General features: G+C 54.2%; 6 protein-coding genes across 6 annotated transcripts; 4 read left to right on the forward strand and 2 right to left on the reverse strand.

Annotated features, from left to right (window-relative positions):
• Window positions 1-142: 142 nt before the first annotated feature.
• On the reverse strand, window positions 143-8,019 carry ALT5 (Type I Iterative PKS; the record flags this gene model as incomplete). Its single annotated transcript, XM_049397584.1, has 5 exons — window positions 143-6,662; window positions 6,712-7,097; window positions 7,165-7,475; window positions 7,527-7,774; window positions 7,835-8,019. 5 exons carry the CDS (start codon window positions 8,017-8,019, stop codon window positions 143-145), a joined length of 7,650 nt encoding a protein of 2,549 aa, XP_049256972.1.
• An 845-nt stretch (window positions 8,020-8,864) lies between these two features.
• ALT4 (FAD-linked oxidoreductase alt4) lies at window positions 8,865-10,508 on the reverse strand (the record flags this gene model as incomplete). The annotated part of the gene is made up of 4 exons (XM_049397585.1): window positions 8,865-9,132; window positions 9,187-9,584; window positions 9,632-9,981; window positions 10,073-10,508. The coding sequence occupies 4 exons, from the start codon at window positions 10,506-10,508 to the stop codon at window positions 8,865-8,867; spliced, it is 1,452 nt and encodes a 483-aa protein (XP_049256973.1).
• Window positions 10,509-11,301: 793 nt separating this feature from the next.
• On the forward strand, window positions 11,302-12,998 carry ALT3 (Cytochrome P450 monooxygenase alt3; the record flags this gene model as incomplete). Its single annotated transcript, XM_049397586.1, has 4 exons — window positions 11,302-11,397; window positions 11,453-11,835; window positions 11,891-12,259; window positions 12,317-12,998. The coding sequence occupies 4 exons, from the start codon at window positions 11,302-11,304 to the stop codon at window positions 12,996-12,998; spliced, it is 1,530 nt and encodes a 509-aa protein (XP_049256974.1).
• A 225-nt stretch (window positions 12,999-13,223) lies between these two features.
• J4E88_003939 (uncharacterized protein) lies at window positions 13,224-17,225 on the forward strand (the record flags this gene model as incomplete). The annotated part of the gene is made up of 6 exons (XM_049397587.1): window positions 13,224-13,229; window positions 13,301-14,799; window positions 15,502-15,598; window positions 15,654-16,775; window positions 16,834-17,006; window positions 17,069-17,225. The coding sequence occupies 6 exons, from the start codon at window positions 13,224-13,226 to the stop codon at window positions 17,223-17,225; spliced, it is 3,054 nt and encodes a 1,017-aa protein (XP_049256975.1).
• Window positions 17,226-17,944: 719 nt separating this feature from the next.
• On the forward strand, window positions 17,945-18,833 carry J4E88_003940 (uncharacterized protein; the record flags this gene model as incomplete). The annotated part of the gene is made up of 2 exons (XM_049397588.1): window positions 17,945-17,951; window positions 18,028-18,833. The coding sequence occupies 2 exons, from the start codon at window positions 17,945-17,947 to the stop codon at window positions 18,831-18,833; spliced, it is 813 nt and encodes a 270-aa protein (XP_049256976.1).
• Window positions 18,834-19,963: 1,130 nt separating this feature from the next.
• On the forward strand, window positions 19,964-22,216 carry J4E88_003941 (uncharacterized protein; the record flags this gene model as incomplete). Its single annotated transcript, XM_049397589.1, has 5 exons — window positions 19,964-20,204; window positions 20,261-20,370; window positions 20,427-20,777; window positions 20,827-21,614; window positions 21,679-22,216. The coding sequence occupies 5 exons, from the start codon at window positions 19,964-19,966 to the stop codon at window positions 22,214-22,216; spliced, it is 2,028 nt and encodes a 675-aa protein (XP_049256977.1).
• Window positions 22,217-22,686: the final 470 nt, after the last annotated feature.

Consider the following 22,686-nt stretch of genomic DNA (forward strand, 5'->3'; position numbering starts at 1 on the left):
CCTTTGTCCAATCAGAAGATGTGGCTAAGCCGCTTGCGTGGCTGCTTCGTCCTTCGTTGTCAGCAAGCATCACGAACATCAAGAACGAAGGTCGATGCGATAGCAATCAGTCACGATTCATGCTACCTAGGTGCATACAGCTTCAGGCCTGTGTAAGGAGCAGCTTACTCTTCTCTGCCAAGCTTTGCGCCAGTTGTGTCATCGGGATGTTCTGCAGAACATCGAACACGGAGCACTCCACCAACATCTCACGCGCAACCCAATTTCTCACCTCAACAGCCACCAGACTATCAACACCATACGCGCTCAGCGGCCTGCCGGCATCGATATCGGCCTCGGGTATCATCATCAAACTCGCAAGACGCTGCACGATGGCGGCTGTGATGAGCTGTACGGCCTCTTCGTTTGCTGTGCCGCATCGCGTCAACTCCTCACGCAACGAGATGGTCTGTCCAGCCTTCGCCGAGGAGCCAGCTGCAACGTTGCGCAGTGCAGAAAATCGCGCGTCGGCCATCCAGTACCAGGCGTCGTCGTGCTCATTGAAGGGCAGACCGCACATGACTTGCCCTGGGTGCTGAGAGGGGCCCTCGATGGCTGTCGCTAGCAAACCATGAAGATCCGACGTGTGCATGACCTTGAGCCCCATGGCCTTGACGTGGTCGACATACTCGTCATGTTCAGCCACGAACCCTACCGACAGAAGATAACCGATGTCGATGGTCATCGCGGGTAGGCCCTGGCTGCGCCGGAATGCAGCAAATTCGTCTTGGAAGTTGTTGCCGCAGCCGTAATTGCCCTGTCCACGATGGCCCATCACACCGGCTAGCGAAGACAGCATAACGAAAAAGTCCATATCGCGTGGCAGTAGCTCGTGCAGGTTCCAGGTACCGTGGACTTTAGGACCGACCGTTGTACGTACATGGTCTGCCGTCATCTTGTCGAAGAGGCAGTCTTGTAGGACCATGGCCCCAGTCGCACAACCCTTGACAGGTGGTAAGCCCTTGGCCTTCAGGTCATCCAAGACTGCTTGCAGAGCGGCCTTGTTGCCAACGTCGCAATCGTGCGCCAACGGCGTAACGCTGTACGTCTTCTGCAGCTGCGCAGCGAATGCTTTGTTGTCTGTGCCGCTGGCTGCAGACCGAGAGAGGAACACCAGGTGCCTTGCGCCCTTCTCTGCCAACCAACGCGCAATCTCACGCGTGATACCACCAAGTCCGGCAATCACGTACGTCGCGTCAGACTGGACACGTACGCGTGGAATTCGAGGTACGGCACGGACCAAGTCGGCATCGTCAACGCGAACGACCACCTTGCCCATGTGCTTTCCTGCCTGCATATGGCGGAAGGCCTTCTCGACTTCGGCCATGGTAAAGATCTGGAGTGGCGCAATGGGCTTGATCGCCCCCTCATGGATCATCCTCGCCGTGTCATGCCATAGCGCTACTGCTCGCGGTGTCGGATTGTTCTCAAAGTCCAGCAGGTTGACACCGATATAGCTCTTGTTGTCCAACAAGGGCTTCATGTCAAGACCGGTGTTGGCGAAGAGATCCGCCTTTCCGATCTCCAAGAAACGACCGAATTTGGCCAAGCAGTCAGTCCATGATCGACGAAGAGCCTCGCCAGCCAGCGAGTTCAGTACCAGATCCACACCCTTGCCGCCCGTGGCACGGTGCACTCCCTTGACAAAGCTGGTGTCGCGACTGCTGAAGATGTGGTCTTCGGGGATTCCATATTGCTCTATGAGAAGCTGTTTCTTCGCGTCCGCGCCGACCGTAGCGAATATCTCGGCACCTTTGGCTTGCGCGATCATGATGGCGGCCTGTCCGACACCGCCAGCAGCGGCATGAATCAAGATCTTCTCGCCAGAGACAATGCCACCTGCAGTTACCAGCGCGTAGTAGGCTGTGAGGAAGATGAGTGGCATTGAGGCGGCTTCCTCGAAGCTCATGCCAGAGGGAACGGGTATGGCACCCTTGGCTGGGAAGCGGACGTAGGTGGCGAAGGTATCGCAAGATGCAGTCATGACCTTATCGCCAACCTGGATGTCTGTGACAGCCGCTCCGACACGAGTGACAATACCCGAGGCGTCAACACCGAGCTTGTTCTCAGCCAGGTTACCCAACGCCACGAGTACATCCTTGAAGTTGAGACCAACGGCCTTGACCTCGATCTCAACCCAATCCTCAGGTAATGGCGTGTGGTACGTCTCATCTTCTTCCCACTGGAAGGTGTCGAGAAGACCAGGTGTCTTGATGCTCAGCTTGAGGGGACGTCCACAGCTCTTGAAGGATACCATCTCGGGATCACCCTTGGCCTCATACTTGCGCAAAGATGCATCCACTTCCATTGTTCGCTCTACGCGGGGTACGTAGACCATATCACCACGGGCGGCAAACTCACCCTCGGTGCCGTCACCGCGGATGTGCTCATGAGCGACCTTGAGTGTGTTCTGTGCCGCTCTCTCGAAGTCAATGGTCGATGGCGCCTCCAAATCGAGACAGGCAAGGCGAACGCCGGCATCCTCATTGCGAATGGCTCTGGCAAGCCCAACCATCAGACTCTTCATGGGAGATGGCGTGTCAAGGGCACCGCCACCTGTGATCCACAAAGCACCCTGGGACGAGAGGACAACTTCCCGCAATCTACCCCAGTTGCCATCGGTAAGATTGGCGAGGATAGTGTCATCCCATTCAGTAAGACAGAGACAGTACTTGCCCTCCACGTGTGCTTTGGAGATGTCATTCCACTGGGCGATGCTTGTGTCATGGCCGGTGGAGGCGAATGCTCTCTGGATGGCAGAGGCAAGCCTACCTGTCGCTTCAGTCCTAGTGGTGATGACCAAGCAAGGAGGTAGACTAGGACTTGTAGTCTCGGGCTTGGTCGAAATGAGCAGCGAGACAGGCTCTTTCGAAGTTTCTCGATCACCGCGGATATCGACATCAACACCAGAGAACCCGGCCAGCTTCAAAGCGACGTTCCACTCTTCAGCATCCAAGAGTGGACCTCCCTTCCTACCGTCCGCTTCTCCTAGCCACCAGCCGGGCAACGGCCCCATGATGAACCCGGAGAAGATGCGCTTGATGGTCACCTCGGATAAGACAAGACGACCACCTGGCTTCAACAGCATCTTGCAGTGTGCTAGTGTCTCCTGAATGCTCTTCGTGGCGTGAAGTACGTTGGCGCAAACGATGAGATCGAAGGACTCAGGACTGAACCCCTGCTCCGTGGGTGAGTTTTCAATGTTGAGCGTACCGAACTGCATGATGGATGCGTCCTCGTCGAACCGGTCGGCCGCTTTGGCAAGGAAACCAGGAGAGATGTCGGTAAAGTAATACTGGGCGGCCTTGGAGCTGCCATCGGGGTTGCGCAGACGTTCTAAAACATGGTATGTAGTACCACCCGTTCCGGCGCCGATCTCCAAGATGCGTAGTCCAGGTTGCTTGTCAGCAATCAGACCTACGTACTCCGCCACATTGGTGTTGAAACTCGTGCCGAAAGCGCCGCGGTAGAAGGAGTAAAGTAGATCACCCTCAGTCATGCACTGCAGAGCTTCGACCTCGCGTGTAAAGATGCGAGAAAGATTCTGCCCAATGCGGTCCACCATCTGCACCGTGATATCGCCGCTCTCCGACTTGATGATGCGTTTCCGGGCTGCCTGCATCTCTGTCTCGACATCTTCAGGCAGCGGAGGAAATTGCTTTACGGTGTCATGCATCCACTCCACGTAGGACTTCCAGAAGCCGTCCTGCGGAACATGTGCCTTGCCTGCTTCACTCTGAAACCAGTCAAGGCAGCGATAGATGTATACGAGGCAGACGAACTCGAGCAGATCAAGCACTGAATCGTCGTCTCTACTCTTCAACGTGCGCTTGTAGACGAGTTCCTTGATCTGAGACGGGAACAAGAGATCAGCGTCTACGTGCCAGTTTTGCGCGAAACAAGACGCACGCGTCTCAAGCTGTTTCGATGCGTTCTCGGTTGCACCAACAGATGCCAGTACAACGCCTTCCATGATGACAACAGGGTCGGTCATGGTTGCCTCGGACATCGTGATGCTGGAAGTCCACGTCGTGTAGCTCAGCTTCTTCGCGGAAGAGCAGCCATGTAGCTCTGAACCAGCGGTGCTTGGGATCCTGGCTGAAACGAAGATGCGATCAAAAGATCTAGGAACGACCGCCTCGTTCAGTGCTTGATCGTCGCCAGATATACTGGGAAAGACAAGATGAAGGACCGAGTCCAGCGTGGCAGGGTGAACGACATAGGGGTATTCGAAGCCCTTAGGCATGACTGCCTTGGTATCAGGTACCTTGATGATGCCATAGCTGGAGCTAGGACCAGCATACAGCTCAGTCATGTTGCGGAAGGTCGGTCCGTATTGCATACCGATCGTCTCGACTGTGTCGTATAAGAAGCTTCGTGCTGGCTTCTGGCAGACATCTCTAGCGTTGGAAAGAGACGACATGTAGCGCTCGTTTTCGAGCGCCAGCTCACGCTCCATCGAAGGAGAGAAGGCTTTGAAGACGACGGAGACGAGGCCACGAGCATGGGCACTCCAAGAGTTCATCTCCTCACTCCAGGAAGAGACAACAAACTCGTAAAGTGTGGACGACGGCGCGGCTCGTGTTCCGGTACGACGATTATGCAGCTGTGTCATGACTTCAATACCCTTCTCTGTATCAGGTACGCGAAGCGCAGTGTCGATGCTAACGTCGCGCAACTCGAAACCATACACTTCGTCGGCATTGGTCTCCTGCGCTAATTGGTGCGCCGCTTCAATAGCCATGACGAGCATGCCCGCACCTGGATACAGAATATCGCCCTGGACCTTGTGCTCACGGATCCATGGATTTTCGTTGCACCGGAGGAAGTTGCGCCATGTGTGCTCTGGCGTTCCAGTAAGGCGATAGCCGACAAGGTCGGTGCGTGGCGACTTGCGAAGGCGGTGTTGCCGGCTGAGGTGGGATTCGTCCCAGTACGCCTTATGGTTCCAGGCGTACGGAGCTAGGTCTACCAACATGCTGGTGTTGTCGGGAGAAACGTCATTGGCTTTGCTTAAATCGACTTTGCATCCATGCGCCCAGAGATGGCCCATGGCTTCCAACATAGTAGCAGCGCCATCGTGGTTGCGGCGAAGCAGATTAGTGTAGGTTGTATCAGCAGCACGGTTCGCACTGGCGAAGATGTCTAGGAGGTAGCTGCGCAAGGCAGAGTGAGGGCCGAGCTCGACGAAAAGGTTGGCGAAGGCCTTGCGCGACTTGCTCTCTTGAGGGTGGCTCAGAAGGGAGCGGGTAGCTGCGACAAAGTTGACAGGAGACACGAGGTTATCCACCCAGTAAGAGGGTTTCATCTGTGCAGGATCAATCAAACTTCCCGTTACCGAAGAAAACATGGGGACGGTCGCCGTGGAGCCATGTGGGATGCCCTCCAAAGCCCTCTCATATTGTTCGCGAGCTGACTCCATGTGGAACGAATGATATGCGACGTCCATGGGCAGTCGGGTGCACGGTATCTGCGCGTCCTTCAACTGCGTCTCCAGCTCACTAATGGCTGAAGCGTCGCCGGTGATGGTGCAGGCTTTGGTGGAGTTGAAGCATCCCACGACTGCTCGACCGCTCTTCAAGCCATTGAGATGATCCTGTACGCTATCGGCACTTGCAGAGACGGCCAACATGCCACCGTTCTTGGACACAGTCTTACTGACCTGGCCTCTCAACCAAGCAATCTTGATTGCCGCTTCTCGGTCGATGAAGCCAGCAGCGTACGCAGCCGCAATTTCACCGCTGGAATGGCCGAGAACAGCAACAGCTCTAACACCAAAGTCGCTCAAGAGGTCTACGAGCGCGACCTGGATAGCGGTACAAGCCGGCTGACTGTATTCAGTCTCACGTAGCTTGGACTCAGCCTCGCTGCGACTAAGCTCTTCACCAAGACTCCATGGGCAACCGAACGATTTGAGCATGGCCTCCGACTTCTGCATGCTCTCAGCAAAGGCCTTGTACGACGAAAGACCTCTCCCCATTGCATGCCACTGCGCGCCCTGGCCAGTGAAGACAAAGGCAATTCGTGGTATCGCAGAAGTGGAGGAACGGACCACTGGAGCAAGGCTCGTAAGCTTCTCTCGCAGGCCGCTGACGCTCGAGGCGACGGAATACGATTTCCAAGGCAACGCAGTCCTCTTGGAGCTCAGCGTGAATGCCAAGTCGTTGAGGAACGAAGGTACCGTGGATGTCTTGAAGGCCAGATAGTCTTGCAGGCGCTCGGCGTTGCGCTTGACTCCTTCTTGGTCGTTGGAAGACAGGACAAACAACCTCGATGTGGGATGAAGGTCGCGCAAGATCTCGCTCGAAACATCACTCGTGTTGTCGCTGCAGTCTCCGCTGGTCGTCTCAACAGTGCTTGCAGAGCTACTAGGACTATCACTGAGCTCAGCAACGCGCACGCTGCCTGGGCTGGGAAGGGGTGGTGTTGTCGCATGTCGACCTTTCAAGCCATGTCGTGACAGGAAAGATGCCGCGTCTTCAAGGATGACATGTGCATTCGCACCGCCAAAGCCGAAGCTGTTGACGCTTGCGCGGCGAGGACCGCTGTGTGGCCATGGCGTCAACTTGGAAGCTATCTTGACATTCTCCGGTAAATCAATGTCGGGATTGAGCTTCTCGAACCTGGAGGATATCAGTATATGCAGATTGAGAGCTTCAGCGATCTACTGACCAGAGATTCGGCAGGATCATGCCTCGCTCAACAGTCAACGCAGCCTTGATGATACCCGCTACACCAGCTGCGCCCTCGAGGTGACCAATGTTCGTCTTCACTGATCCGACGTATAGATCCGACAACCGGTTCTCGACTGATCCAATGGTTTTAAGGATAGCTCGGGCTTCGAGTGGATCGCCGGCTTGTGTACCCGTTCCGTGCGCTTCGACATATCCTGTCTCTGCTGGATCCACACCAGCCTGCCGGTATGCGGTTCGGATCAGTTCTTGTTGCGCCTCGCTGTTTGGCAACGAAATGCCTGGTGTGCGACCATCCTCGTTAGCGGCCGTGGCCAGCACGACTGCTCGGATGTTGTCGCCGTCGCGGATCGCTGCGTCTAGAGGCTACATACCGCCACTCGTCAGTCAAATTCCTCATACCGAAACCGCGGCGGAAGCGCTTAGTACACACCTTCAAAATTGTAACGCCGAATCCTTCTCCGCGCGCGAAGCCATTCGCGTCTGCATCCCACATCTTGCTCTTGCCTTCAGGCGACAGAATCTTGGCAGCGCCCAGGAGGATAGACATATCTGGTCCGAACATGAGATTAGCACCACCAACCACGCTCATCTCGGCTTCGCCTGTGCGGATGCTTTGGCAGGCTAGATGGAATGCTGTTAAACTTGATGAGCAGGCCGTGTCGACTGTCAGTGAAGGCCCCCGCAGATTGTAGAACCACGACAGTCTGTTGGAGGCTAGAGATGCTGACATGCCAGTCGCGTCTGCAGAGAAGGCTTAGCTTGGACCAGCATTATACCGACTCGATCACTTACGGTATATTGACGGCCCTTCGTTATCACGGGCTTGCAGGTTAGGGAAGTCTGCTGTGAAGGTTCCGATGTAGCAGGATGTTTGTGTGCCTGAGACTTGCTCCAAGGTCAAGCCGGCGTTCTCGAAGCCCTCATACGTGGCTTCCAGTAAGATGCGATGTGTCGGATCCATGGCCTTTGCTTCCTTCGGCGTGATACTGAAGAAAGGAGCATCGAACACCTTGAAGTCTTGTTCCAGGAAGTGCGCATGTCTGTCGCAATAGCACATCAGTATGGTTAACGGCCTACGCGTGGCAACAGATTGAGCCTACCTTTGTTGGATGCTACCCAGCCGTTCTGGATCGGGATGGTAGAAAGCGTCAACGTTGTAACGATCTTTGGGGATCTCGGCGCGTGCGCTGCGACCTTCTACGAGCATACGGTAGAAGGCTTCGGGGTCGCGAGCATCGCCTGGGCCCCGGAAAGAGATACCGATTATGGCGATTGGTTTGTTCATTGTGACAGCTTGAAGAGGAGGAAGGGGTATGAGAAGTAGTACAAAGCTGTATGATGTGGTGAATGTGAGGAGAACAATCGTAAAAGCCTGCTGTGAAGGCTACAGGTACAAATCATCTTCAAAGGGTCTCATGAGACTCTCATCTACTAATGCTACAGGCTTCGCGTCGCAATGGCCCGATCACCGTTCTCAAGCCCACGCATCCGCACTGCAATTATGCAGGAGCGATATGAAGCCGATCAAACATCTCGTCGAAACTATCCAATACCGCTGGGTTGTTTGAGCACGCAGCATGTTGTTTCCCCGATACAGGTGAACGTGTTCGACTATCTTCCCAAGATCTGAAGGCGACCGGGGTAACCGAAGCCACGACTCAGGTGTGTCTCCACCACTCTAAACAAGACTTCCCAAGACTTTTCCGACCCACCGAAGGCCCTTATAATCGGAGAATTATTAGCGTCGGCTTCAGATATTTCACCAGACCGTACTGCTGTTGTCCTCGCTTCGAAGTCCAGCGTGGGTCACGATGCGCCAGAGTACCCACTCCCTACTGCGCCCACGATTTGGCCAGATTTCGGAGTTCTAGCAACATCTATAGGCCACTCTTTATGCCCACGTGTACGTACGGGGGCTTTTACTGTTCAGCAGGGAGTTGGTATCGTATCTGCTAAGCTAGCGAATATCTCAAAACGCTCAGAGGTGCACCAAGGGTGTCGCCGCCATGTCCAAAGGCCCGCGCGTAAGCGCAGGCAGGATCACGTTGTTTAATACGGTTTTCATCAAACAAAATCGTGGGTAAGCTATGTCTGCATTGGATGCTGCTCCAAAGATCTATAGTAGGTACCTCATGACTCAACGAGTGGTTGGTACCATCGAAACGCATTGTCAGGATCATATCTCTGCTTGAGAAGCCGTAGCTTTTCCAACCTCCAGGGCTCGTAGCCGTACAGTGCTTCGGGCGGGTCCTTCAAGGTCGTCGTGCCATTACCATAGCTCACATACTGTTGCAAACGGCCGTATCCAGACGTCTCGACGAAGCGTTGCTTCCAGTAGTTGAGATGGTCCTCGAAAACCTTGCGGTCTTCCAGCCGCTTTGGTGTCGCATTCAGCATACTATATCCCGTAAGTCAGAACTTGCTTGGTACAGAACCAATGTGGTACACTCACAGAAAATGATTCGAACCACCGCGCCACGGAAAGGCTGTCGCATCGTCGGGGATCTCGCGAACACGCTGATCAGGCAGGCATTCAAACATGGCACTGAACCAGCCGCGGTCCTCCCACTCCTCACTCATAGCTTTGACACTCTCAAAGAACTCGCGTGTCGTCTTGAGGTCGAACTTGTCGACGCAGGCGGCCCCCATCATCTTATAGGGGCCTCTGAGCCAGACTTCGGGATTGCAAAAGAGCTTGTTTATCTCTTTGTAAGTGGTGAACGGCAGCTCTGGCCATGACACGGACTTCCGCCCGGTGATCAAGACTGGGCCCAGGGACTCGAAGCGCTGCACATAGGGGTCTGCACCCGCAGCTGGACCAGACCAGACTAGGTTGACGAGAATGATGTGCTGAGCCTTGTTAGCAGCGTGGATACCTCACTCGTTAAGCGACCTACTTTGCGACCGCTGCTCTGGCGCAACCATATGACGAAGATTGCCAAATCAGCGGGCATAGTTTCGTAGACGCTATTCAGCGTCTCGAATACCGCATCGCACTGATCCAATGTATACTCCAGATCCCAAGTATGGTGTATGCCTCCGTGCGGCTGCGGATAGACCTGAAACGTGACCTCGACTGCAATGCCAAAATTGTGGCCTGCGCCACGAATCGCCCAAAACAGGTCCGGATGCAAGTCTTTGGATGCAACCACTACGCTTCCATCGGCGAGCACGAGCTTGCAAGACACCATGTTGTCGTTTAGAAAGCCATATTTGCCTTGTAAACGGCCAAGGCCTGCACCAAACGCTACGCCAATAACACCAGTCGTAGGACACGACCCCACATCTACCAGCTTTGTAAGTACTTTCACTCTCAGCGAAGATGCTGTTACACTTACTGACTTCCATACCCAAATCATGCACGAAGCGCACGAACTCATCAGTGATCGCTCCACCACCGGCGGTAACATGCCGTTTCTCAGCGTCCCATCGCATGTGGTTGAGTGGGCGCATATTGATGCATATACCGTTCTTGAAATGCCTCATCGTGGTAGTGACTGCATGGTGGCCACCACGGGGTGTGAATGGAATACCCTTCTCCCGCGCATATTTGACGACCTCGACTACATCGTTCTCACAACCTGGCTCGACGATAGCGAGGTATGTTGGGCGCTCGTACTGAGTGAAGCGAAGGTTGCCCTTGTCGAAGCCCGTTTTGTCCATGTCGAACGGAAGATGGATTCGCGCTTCGCTGGAAAGCTTCTGTTGAAGCTCGGCACGGATTGTCTTTGCCGATGAGGCAAGCACGCTGTCGGAGCCATGTTGATTATCCATGTTTTTTGGTGATACAGATGTTACCGCGTTGACCGGCGATATCAAAGAGAGACGTCGAGACCGAAACGAGATGGTGTTTCGTACAACGAGATGCTTAGCTGCCCACAGACAACCAGCTCGTCATCACAGCCCATCTCTTGGACACATTGACAGGCCAGCAACCCAACGATACCGCGTGCTGGAGGCCACGCAGGAGGAACTGGCATCCTTCCATATCAACAGGGGTGTAGAAATGCTCTATCTTACACTGCATTGCCGGGTAGTAATCACGAGTCATTTTTCTCCGTCCCGTGGTCAAGCTTTCACCATTCACCCCAAACACGTGGCCCAGCTGCACATAATCGTTTGCGCACTGCTGGAAAACCCATGTTTCCCGCCAGTATCCACAATCGCATACGCACAGCCGACTATCTGCAAGCCATTTCGGAGAGAGGATCGGCCCGACAACCAAGGGCCGAATGAAAGTCCGGGTCACCTGAGCTCACCTTCGTATCTTCACCGCGGAAAACTTCAGTCTCTTTAAACACCAACTGTAGCAGAGCGTGCGTAATTGAGGGGATGCAATTGGCTACTTCTGGTCTGCACCATCGGTCGGCAGGTGCGACGTTTGGCGATAGTAGTGGAATTGGAAGTTTTTGCCAGATGCCGCATGGATCGAACACGTCGGGATAGATGCCTCCGGCATTGTGAGCATTCAATGGGGTGATGAGCTGGAGAAGACTGAGCTGTCCATCTCCCGGCTCTCGAACCGCTGGCTCTGAGTTTCGTCACAGTCTGGCAACTTCACAACATCATGGCTGCTGCTTTCATACCAGATAGCCTGTGGCAACAATTGCGCCAAGCACCACCACTGACATTGCGAAACATTACCGTCGGTATCTTCGTGCTCGTAAGTTCACGCAAGTCCCAACTTGGCTTCTGAATCATCTCACAAAGATTACCAGATCCTGCTTCACGTCTTCTCCAAGGTCGTATACAATCTCTACCTCAGCCCTCTAGCTGGCTATCCGGGGCCGAAGCTCTGGGCCATCTCTCGTCTACCATGGAATCGCGCAAACATGAAGGGTCGGATCAGCTGGAAGATCCGCGAGCTTCACGACAAATACGGTCCTGTTGTGCGCATCGCTCCTGATGAACTCTCTTACACGACTTCGGGAGCGTGGAAGAAGATATATGGACAGCGAAACCCTGAGTTCGTGAAGGCTCTTGACGGTAGAGGTATCGCGCCTGCGAGTATAGGTGGCCAACGTAGCTTGATGACTGAGCATCAAGATCGACACTTGAGGTTGAGAAGAGCTATCGATCCGGCTTTTAGTCAGAGAGCGCTGTAAGTCTATTCATCGAAATGCAGGCATGGTATGTCAATACTGATCCCATGCTAGGCGTGAACAAGAGAGTTACTTTCAAGACCACTCGGATAACCTTGTCCAAAAGCTGAAAGAACGAAGCAAAGACGGACCCGTCGACATGACTACATGGTACAACCTTGTCGCATTCGATATCGTATCCGACCTGGCTTTCGGTGAACCGTCAGGCTGCGTCAACAACCCCGAGCAACCATGGATCCAAGCTATCCTCGCTCGCGCAAAGGCTATCGTCTGGTTCCAGCTTGCCGTGCAGTACGGCTTCATGGGTCTGCTCAACTGGATGACACCTAAATACGTCACCGAGTCAAGGAAGAAGCACATCGCGATGACAGAAGCCAAGTTGAAGGCACGTGTCGAGGCCAAGAACCCTGGGAAGGATTTCATGTAAGCTCAATCGACTCATCACTCAGTTCAAACACTACTGACTCAGTGACTAATCAGGTCCTACATCCTCGAGAACGACGAGAAGCTCAACCACCTTGAACTGGTCATGCTCTCCTCCAACTTCATCGTAGCCGGCAGTGGTACATCGGCAGGCGGCATGTCCGGCCTGACATATCTTCTCCTGCGCAACCCAGATAAACTCGAGAAGCTCAAGCAAGAGATACGCGGCTTGTTCAAAAGCCGCGCAGACATGACCGTTCAAGCTGTGACAAGCTGCAAGTACCTGCGCGCTTGCCTCAACGAGGGCATGCGTCTCTACCCACCAACACCAGGCTCACTGCCACGCTTCGTTCCTGGAAAGGGCGAAATGATCGAGGGCAAATGGGTTCCGGGTGGTTATGCCGTTGCTGTCAATCAGTTGGCAGCCGGACACTCTGAGCGTAACTTTAAGAAGGCTCGTGAGTTCCATCCGGAACGCTGGCTAGATGACGCACCCGAAGAGTTCAAGGACGATGACCGTTCTGCCGTCCAGCCGTTTTCCTACGGTCAGAGGGCTTGTATCGGACGATCTATGGCTTATGCCGAGATGTCGCTTACGATGGCGAAATTGGTACGGTTCTTTGACTGGGAACTTCATGACCCTGGTAACGACTGGTGGAACAAGCAGGGCACTTACTTGGTGTGGGAGAAGCTGCCTTTGATGGTCCAGCTAACGCCTGTGTCTGATCTGAATGTATAACGGCAGCCGAAGATGAAGCCATGGAGCTGTTTCTGATGTATATGCCTTGCGTATGGCGATGTAGATAGCGAGGTATCGAAAATATAACCGTGATGCGATCATGATCGCACATGCACTGTAAACGCAACGACTCGCTCCCGGCCATTCCCACAAACAACGCCAAGCGGGCGAATTCCAGCTCAGAATCCAGAAAGTCGACTGGATACCCATCCCCTGCTTAGTGCTATGCACGTGGGTCAAAATTGGTGCGTCGGGATGAATAGCTCGGTAGCATACTTAAGCTGAGAGTGGCGCACTGCTAGGTCAACGCAGCTTCGAATGCAGAAGTAGCGACACACAACATGCAAACTCACCTCCTCATACTAGGAGCTGGCTTCCTACTCCTGATCCACATAGCCAACCTTTTCCTCATCAAGCCCCTCCGCAACTACTTCAAAAGCCGTCAACTAGGATGCGGTCCCGTCCTCATCGAGCCCTACCACCTCCCCTTCGGCATCGACACCATCCGCCGCAGTCTCCTCGCCGACCGCGAGCAACGCACCCCCGACTTCGTCTTCTCGCGCTTCATGGCCATGAACCGGTACACATGGGCCATATCCCTGCTCGGCACAACCAATCTGATCACGGCCGAGCCACGCAACATCCAAGCCCTACTCGCCACGCAATTCGACGACTTCATCATGGGTACAGCACGACGCACGAATTTGAAACGGGCGCTGGGGCGCAGTATCTTTGCTGTTGATGGGGTGGCTTGGCATAGGGCGAGGGAGACTATGCGGCCGCTTTTTAGTAGGGAGAACGTGAGTCGGTTGGAGGTGTTGGAGGGGCATGTGGGGAGTTTGTTACGGGTTATTGAGGGGAAAGAAGGGGGGTTGAGGGTTGATGAGGAAGGAAGGGCGTGGTCGGCGCCGGTCAGTTTGGCGGCCTTGTTACCGAAGCTGACGATGGACTCGGCGACGGAGTTCTTTTTGGGGATGAGTACGGGGTCGCTCGATAAGTTGCTTGAGGAGCAGCGACAGGAGAAGGAAGGCGACGAGAATCATGAAGAAGGCAGCTTCGACCACGCATTCGAGCGTATGTTGACCATCCTCGGAATTAGAATGCGTCTTCGCAGCTTCTACTGGCTCTACGGCAACACCGAACTAAACAAATGCATCAACACCCTCCACACCTTCGTCGACCGCGCCATCGACGCCGCGGACCTGGCGAGAAAACAAGGTTCCTCGTCCCTCCGCTACGACTTCCTCGAAACACTGCGATCGCGCTGTGCCGACCGCGCTGAAGTCCGCGAGCAAGTTCTCGGTCTGCTAGCCGCAGGTCGAGATACGACAGCATCACTCACATCATGGGTTTTCTACTGCTTAGTGCGGAACCCACGGGTATACAACAAGCTACGTGAAGTAGTTCTCGCAGAGTTTGGATCTTACTCGAATACCACGCCTGGACAAAGCATCACGTTCGAGAAGCTGAAAAGCTGTTCTTATCTACAACATGTTCTGAACGAAACACTACGGTTACATTCAGTAGTACCGTTCAACTCCCGCTGCGCCATCCGCGACACCACCCTCCCCACTGGCGGTGGCCCTTCGGGCACCCTCCCCATCTTCGTCCCCGCCGGGACAGAAGTAAACTTCAGCACGCACGTCCTGCAACGCCGGAAAGACCTCTGGGGCGAAGACGCCGATGAATTCGTACCCGAACGTTGGGAGAAGAGGAGACCGGGATCAACGTGGCAGTACGTCCCGTTCAATGGGGGGCCGCGCATTTGTATTGGGCAGCAATTTGCTCTTACGGAGGCGGGGTATGTGATTGTGAGAATGATGCAGAGGTATGATGTTATTGAAGGACTGGACGTGGATTTGGAGAGGGATTGGCATAATTTTACCGTGGTGTGCAGTCCGGGGAGTCCTTTGGAGAGGGAGAAGGCGGTTTTGTGTAGATTGAGGGTTGCTGTTGAGTAGATACTGGTGCATTGTTCTAGTTAGCTGACTCGACTGTGGCTCAATTCTTGGATGGTGGTGGCAGTGTGAGTGTAGTCACGTGTCATCCATCCTAAATCTTGAAACCAACCGCTCATGACAGAATGTACGCTGAGCCCTCGCTCTTTCCTCTTCCATCACCACTGACCTCGTAACGATGCCATGCAAGTCCCGAGTCAGTACAGCAACCAACGGCGACTAGGCCTCACTAACGAGGCCGGACCGAATGCGGGATCGAAGTCCTAGTATCGCCGAGACCAGGAGCCGCGTGGGGTCACAATATCGAGAACAACGAGTGGAGTCACATTCGAGATCAGACGCTCACAGTAAGTCGATCAGCCACGTGGATATACGTTTACTCCCATTGGCTCGTCGACTGCTACATCTGCGACGATGGCAACGATACCAGAACTACCCTGCGAACGAAAGAGAATCAGCAATCGAGGTGGAAGTGATTGGTTCGCATTACTTACGAGGAAGAAGATATCTGTCTATGCCACTACTACGAACCTGTGGCTATGAAGCTCGTCTTTTGAGTACTGGGCAGAAGAACCAGAACGAGCGAACACCGAGCTGAACGTCGAGATGTTGTCCATGATAGTTCTCTTCATCTTCACCAGTGTACGTCAACACCTCCTACACCATCAGGAACCTCCAACATCCTAACCGCGCACAGCCAATACTCTACTTGCTCCTCCGCTCCGTTTACTACCTCTTTTTCCACCCCCTCTCACGCTTCCCAGGCCCCAAACTCTGGGCCATCTCCCGCCTGCCCTGGCACTATGTCAACCTCCGCGGCGACCTCGCATGGCGCATCCGCGACATGCACATCTACTACAGCAGCCCCGTAATACGCATCGCACCCGACGAGCTATCCTACACCAGCAGCACGGCCTTGAAGAAGATCGACGGCTCACCTCCACCTCGCGAGTTTCTCAAGTGTCTGGACGGGCGTGGAATCGCTCCTGCGATCGTGAATGGACGTCGTAGTATCGTTACCGAGACACCTGAGCGCCATGCCGTGCTACGGCGGGCGCTTCAGCCAGCGTTCAGTGAGCGCGCATTGCGGGATCAAGAAGATTTCTTTCGGGATCACACTGATCGGCTTGTTTCTCAGTTACGGAAACCACAGTATCATGCTGTAGAGCAGAATATCCTCCGCTGGTTCAGCCTATTGAGTTTCGACATCATGAGCGACCTGGCCTTCGGACAACCCGCGGGCTGTCTCGACCGCGCCGATGAGCCCTGGCTTGACGTTATCGGATCGCGCGTCAAAAGCATTGTTTGGTATCAACTCGCTACGTACTACCATATCGAGTGGATACTCAAATGGACGGCACCCAAAGCGGCCATGGAGGCGCGGAAGCGGCATCAAACACTCACCCTCCAAAAGGTACAGCGACGGATTGATGAGGAGCGTGCTGGCACCCGAAAAGGGAAGAGACGGGATTTCATGAGCTACATCCTTGGTAACGAGAGTGAGAATTTGAGTAACATGGATCTTTTTGGTATGGCGAGCGCGTTGATTGTGGCGGGCAGTAACACGACTACGTATACGATGAGCGCATTTGTCTTCTTCGTTTGTGGGCATTCGGACGCCTATAAGAAGGTTATTGCCGAGGTGCGGGGTAGGTTTGCGAGCGAAGAGGAGATTACCATGGTTGCTGCTGGTGAGCTGGTTTACTTGAAGGCCTGCATCGAGGAGTCGATGCGTATATCGCCGCCTACGCCATCAGCTTTGCCGCGCTGGGTTCCAGAGGGTGGAGAGGAGATAGATGGAAAATGGGTACCGGGAGGTGTAAGTATTTGTTCGCGTCTCGGCCGTGGCGAGTTTGTACTGACTAGTCGACCAACAGACAGCTGTAGGCATGCACAATCTCGCAGCCTGTCACGCTCCATGGAACTGGCACCGGCCTCTTGACTTTATCCCAGAGAGGTGGCTGCAGACGAAAGATGGGGAGTTTGCTCGTGATGACCGAGGTGCATCTCGTCCTTTCTCCTATGGTAGACATGATTGCATTGGACAAACGTAAGATCTCTCTTTCCCTTTTCGGTATCGGTGGAACGATCGCTGACTTCATGGTTTTCCAGTATGGCTATGAATGAGATGAGACTGGCTTTGGCTAAGCTCTTCTGGAACTTTGACATCTCGCTCAGCCCAAACAGTGAGAAGTGGTGGATCACACAAAAGTCGTATTTGGTCTGGGAGAAGAAGCCGCTCATGGTCTCCATCAGGCCGAGGCGGTAGTCAGAACTTGATTGAGCATCTGTTGTATCAGCACGTAAATCTACAAGGCTATGCATACCGGCAGCGTCAGAACAGTGTACAGAACGCTTGCGTAGGCCTCATGACGGGCAAGTACGCCCTATACGGTGAATACGGTGAACACGGTGAACACGAGTGATGATGTGTGTGCGTGTATCAGACCCGGACATCGTTGATTTACCTCATGTGATTCGACAGCAGAAAGCCTGTCTTTCCGATAATATTTTTACCAAGCCAGGATGTTGGTTGCGCGTATTCCGTTGTACTCTTGGAGTGTAGACCAATTATGCGCGATGCGTTTGCAGTGGCACTTTACTCGGCCCGTTACACTTCGGCCCGAGCGTGTTGAAATTAGGATGGGGTCTACCGGTAGATCGTATTGATAGCAGTGGGCGCTCTTCGGCGCTCACATTCGAGTTAGACAGCGGCAAGTAAGATGGCCACTCCTTTGACCACGTGGTAGGCGGTCCAATAAATGAGTATGGAATGTTTACCACGGTCCACGGTGAGCAGCAACTTGGGGTAGTCACCTCTCTGCCGAGCTTACAATGGTCGAGAAATATCACCTTCTGTCGTACTCCCGACCATCTTCTCTCGTCAGCCATTTGGCGTGATTGAAACCAGCTTTGGTCTGAGCCATGGCGACACCAACCTCCATTGGCGATCGCCCAAAGCGCGAGCTGAAGGTGCTATCATTGGGAATGACGCGTACTGGTGAGCTCCTCCAACGTTTGCTTTTGCTATCGTTACAGCCGTCGGGAGAAGCTGACTGAAGCGAGGGTAGGGTCGGCGTCCATTACTCAAGCTCTCGAGATTCTCGGATATCAAGGCGTGCACCACGGCATCCAGGCCATTAGTTCCCCAATTGAGTGGGAGTTCTTCAGCAAAGCATGCGACGCCTTCTACCCTTCGCTGCCGACCTACACAGGCGCGCCATTCACACGCGCCGATTGGGACGTTATCTTTGGGCCTTATGAGGCCGTCACCGACATGAGCTCGTTCTTCGCGACGCAGCTCATAGAAGCCTATCCCGAGGCGAAGCTAATCTTGGTGGAACGTGATATCGACGAGTGGTACGACAGTATGGAGGCGGCCATCTTCAGCACGACATGGGGGCTTCGCGCTGATCTCGTGATCAACGTACTGGGACCACTGTACGGTCTCAATGGCGGCAAGACGATTCGCAAGATCATGCTGGGCTTCTATGATGTGCGTAATGTGCATGAGATGCGGCGGGTTGCCAAGGATCGATATAGGAAACACTATGCAGAAATTCGTGCTGCGGTGCCTGCCGAGCGCTTGCTCGAGTTCCGCTTGGAGGATGGCTGGAAGCCGCTATGCGAGTTCCTCGAGAAAGAGGTACCAGAGGAGCCATTCCCTGTCAAGAACAAGAGAGACGAGCATGTGAAGCGGGTAAGGCAGAAGCAGGACATGTTTTTCAGACACGTTGCAACAAGGTTTGCCAAGAAGGCGATACCCTCCGCCTTGGGTGTCGGCGTTCTCGGTCTGGCTGTGTGGAAGAGCAGGTCTGGTGCGCGGTGGGCTGACATATTGAGCACTTTCAGGGAGACTTTGGCAAAGGCCTGGTGACGGGTTCCGATGGTTGTGTCGGCGAAGCGGCTGATCGGCAGAGTGGGACAGGGGAACGGTCGCGAAGGTTCTCTTGGGCAGACGTCAAGCTATCCGGGACGAAGCATCAAACCACATACGTGTAGTGTTTTTCGCACATCTTGCTTTCAAAGAGGCCAGTTTTACCTACAGGCAAATCCTTTCACATGTGCAAGTATGGTGACTGGTCGTGCACGGTGGGCAGGGTGCTTTGATCCGTCCTTCTGCTAGGCAGCTATGAAGATATGAAGCAGCGTGTTCACACTCGTGGCAAAAAGATTGAGGAAACGTTGCATATCGACCAAGGAGTCATCGAGGTGAATGGTGTTGGCGGTGCGGTGGAGCCAGTGTCTCGTGTAGATCTGTCTGCCTAGCGACTGGAAGACTACCGAAAGGACACCTGGAACTTGGGACAGACAACGAGGGCCGTGTCCGAGATTACCGACGCAGCGACTCAGACTGGCTGGGGTTCGCGCATGGAGGAAACGGCGATTTTGCAATTCAGATGCATTGATTCGCGACTTGGACGTTGAGATGGTAGAGCACCGAGGTTTGTAGATGTTCGCGTTCGCTTAGATGGAGGGGTAAATTGGCCTAGAGGCACGATAGCAGATAACGACGGAGCTGCGACTTCCCCATCATCGTCTGCACAAGAAGCTACTGTGGCCTATAGGTCTGCATAGCGCGGAGTCACACCTGCTACACGGGCGCAGTGAAAGCACAGTGCTAGCGAATTACACGTGTCCTGTAGCCAGCTGCGTCAAACGCAGGTGAAATTGAGGCTGATGCGGGCGGTTGGGGCAAAGTGAACGGGCCATGGGCGAGCTGCGCGCTAGGCCGTTTGCGGAGCAAGATCCTCGAGATCGCAAGGTGTTCTTTCGAAATACTTCCACGACGTGTCCATATAACAGTAGCCGCCCACCGCTACTTGCCCTCCCTCCTCCACTCACCTTGCAACTGCAACCACCGCACCTCGTCTTTTGTTTCTTTCTCAGCGATACCCGGAGAGCCCCGTCTACTCCACACATTGCGAGCTCCCAGAGAGTTACGCCCGCACTTGCACCTGGCATCTAGGCCATACCCCCAGTCTTGACGACTACACACACATCACAATGGCACGAAGCTCGCGGGGCGCCAACCAGCGCTCAACATGGTCCATTGCCTTCTACCTCCTCCTCGTCCTTGTCGGCGGTCTGATGCTGGCTAAGACAGCACACGCCCAGGACCAGGAGCCCATCAAGGAGGACGCCAATGGCGTCTCCGGCCCCGTCATCGGTATCGATCTGGGAACCACCTACTCCTGTGTCGGTATCATGAAGAACGGAAAGGTTGAGATCATCACCAACGACCAGGGTAAGTCTGCGTGCTCGACCATCCCACACACCCAAACTGACATGTGTCCTCTCCAGGTAACCGTATCACACCTTCTTGGGTAGCCTTCACCGATGACGAGCGTCTTGTCGGAGACGCCGCCAAGAACCAGTTCGCCTCCAACCCCGAACGCACCATCTTCGATATCGTACGTACACTCCCGCATACCGTTGTTGGAAGGCTGGCATACTGACTGTGGAGTAGAAACGTCTCATCGGTCTCAAGTACAAGGAGAAGTCTGTTCAGAATGACATCAAGCACTTCCCCTTCAAGGTCGTCAACAAGAGCGGTCAACCCAAGGTTTCCGTTGCGGTTCACGGCGAGGAGAAGACCTTCACCCCCGAGGAGGTCTCCGCTATGGTTCTGGGCAAGATGAAGGAGGTGGCCGAGAGCTATCTTGGCGAGCCTGTCAAGAACGCTGTCGTTACCGTTCCCGCCTACTTCAACGACGCTCAGCGTGCCGCCACCAAGGACGCCGGAACTATCGCTGGTCTTAATGTTCTCCGTGTTGTGAACGAGCCCACCGCTGCCGCTCTGGCTTACGGCCTCGACAAGGTAAGTTATCAGCATCCTCCGTTGAAGCAACTCAGCTAACGCACCACAGACCGACCAGAAGGAACGCCAGGTTCTCGTCTACGATCTCGGTGGTGGTACTTTCGATGTTTCCATCCTCACTATCGAATCCGGCGTTTTTGAGGTCCTGTCTACCGCTGGTGACACTCATCTCGGTGGTGAAGATTTTGACAACCGTGTCATCAACTACTTCACCAAGAAGTACAACAAGGAGAACGATGTCGACATCACCAAGGACTCCAAGACCATGTCCAAGTTGAAGCGCGAGGTTGAGAAGGCCAAGCGTACTCTCTCTTCCCAGAAGACCACCAAGATCGAGATTGAGTCTTTCTTCAAGGGCAAGGACTTCTCCGAGACCCTCACCCGCGCCAAGTTCGAGGAGCTCAACAACGACCTCTTCAAGAAGACCCTCAAGCCCGTTGAACAGGTTCTCAAGGACGCCAAGATGAAGAAGAGCGAAATCGACGACATTGTTCTCGTCGGAGGTTCCACTCGCATTCCCAAGGTCCAGGCCATGCTTGAGGAGTACTTCGGAAAGAAGGCCCGCAAGGATGTCAACCCCGATGAGGCTGTCGCTTACGGCGCTGCTGTTCAGGGTGGTATTCTCACCGGTGACGCCGCCACCGGCGACGTCGTTCTCATGGATGTCAACCCTCTTACCCTCGGTATTGAGACCACTGGCGGTGTCATGACCACCCTTATCAAGCGTGGTACTATCATCCCCACCAAGAAGAGCCAGATCTTCTCCACCGCCGCCGACAACCAGCCCGTAGTCTTGATCCAGGTATTCGAAGGAGAGCGAGCCATGACAAAGGACAAGTAAGTATCTACCGCGCCATTGCATGTCCACTACAAAGATCGATTTGCTAACCTATGTCTGCAGCAACCAACTTGGAAAGTTCGAGCTTACCAACATCCCTCCCGCGCCCCGTGGTGTTCCCCAGATTGAGGTCACTTTCGAGCTTGATGCCAACGGTATCCTCAAGGTCGGCGCTATCGACAAGGGCACTGGTAAGGGTGAATCCATTACCATCACCAACGACAAGGGCCGTCTCAGCAAGGAAGACATTGAGCGCATGGTCGAGGAGGCTGAGAAGTACGCCGAGGAAGACAAGGCCAACCGCGAGCGCATTGAGTCCCGCAACAAGCTCGAGAACTACGCCTACAGCCTCAAGAACCAGGTCAACGACGACGAGGGTCTTGGTGGCAAGATCGAGGAGGAGGACAAGGAGTCTCTCCTCGAGGCCGTCAAGGAGACCCAGGACTGGCTCGAGAGCAACGCCGCCGAGGCCGCCGCTGAGGACTTTGACGAGCAGTTCCAGAAGCTGTCCGACGTCGCCTACCCCATCACCTCCAAGCTCTACGGCGCTGGCGGCCCCGGTGGTGACGATGAGATGCCCGATGACCACGACGAGTTGTAGATGGTTGACTGTAGAGTCGCCATATATGTTGCATCCTTCATGTCGTATTTTGGTTGCATTGGCACCCACGTGTATGAGTAGAAAAGCACTTTTCGCGCTGGGGATACAGCTTGCTTAGACGCACTCAGATATATGCGCAGTTTGCTTTACCAGTCATGGGCGTATTTACTTGGAATGAAATACTTATGAGATCACTTCATCCTTTCGATGATGCCTGGTGTTGCTTATATTCGTGTTGCATGTTGCTGCATACACCATGTTGAATGTTGATACGCGACTACTTCTTAGGACGATGTAGACTCTTAGGTTGGTTATTGATGTAATACACAGCTCGCATCCGTGCCGACTCAGGGTAGCAAATCTTATGTCGAACAGCGTCGCTAAGCGTCAGTCGGATGTCTTCTTCAAGCGCTTCTCTTGCGTTCTTTGCGACAAGTCTTTTGGAACCAAGGCCTTTCTCAACGGACAAC

This window comes from Alternaria novae-zelandiae (genome assembly GCF_023758075.1).
Source record: "Alternaria novae-zelandiae strain BMP 2774 chromosome Unknown scaffold_6, whole genome shotgun sequence".
NCBI classification, from domain to species: Eukaryota; Fungi; Ascomycota; class Dothideomycetes; order Pleosporales; family Pleosporaceae; genus Alternaria; species Alternaria novae-zelandiae.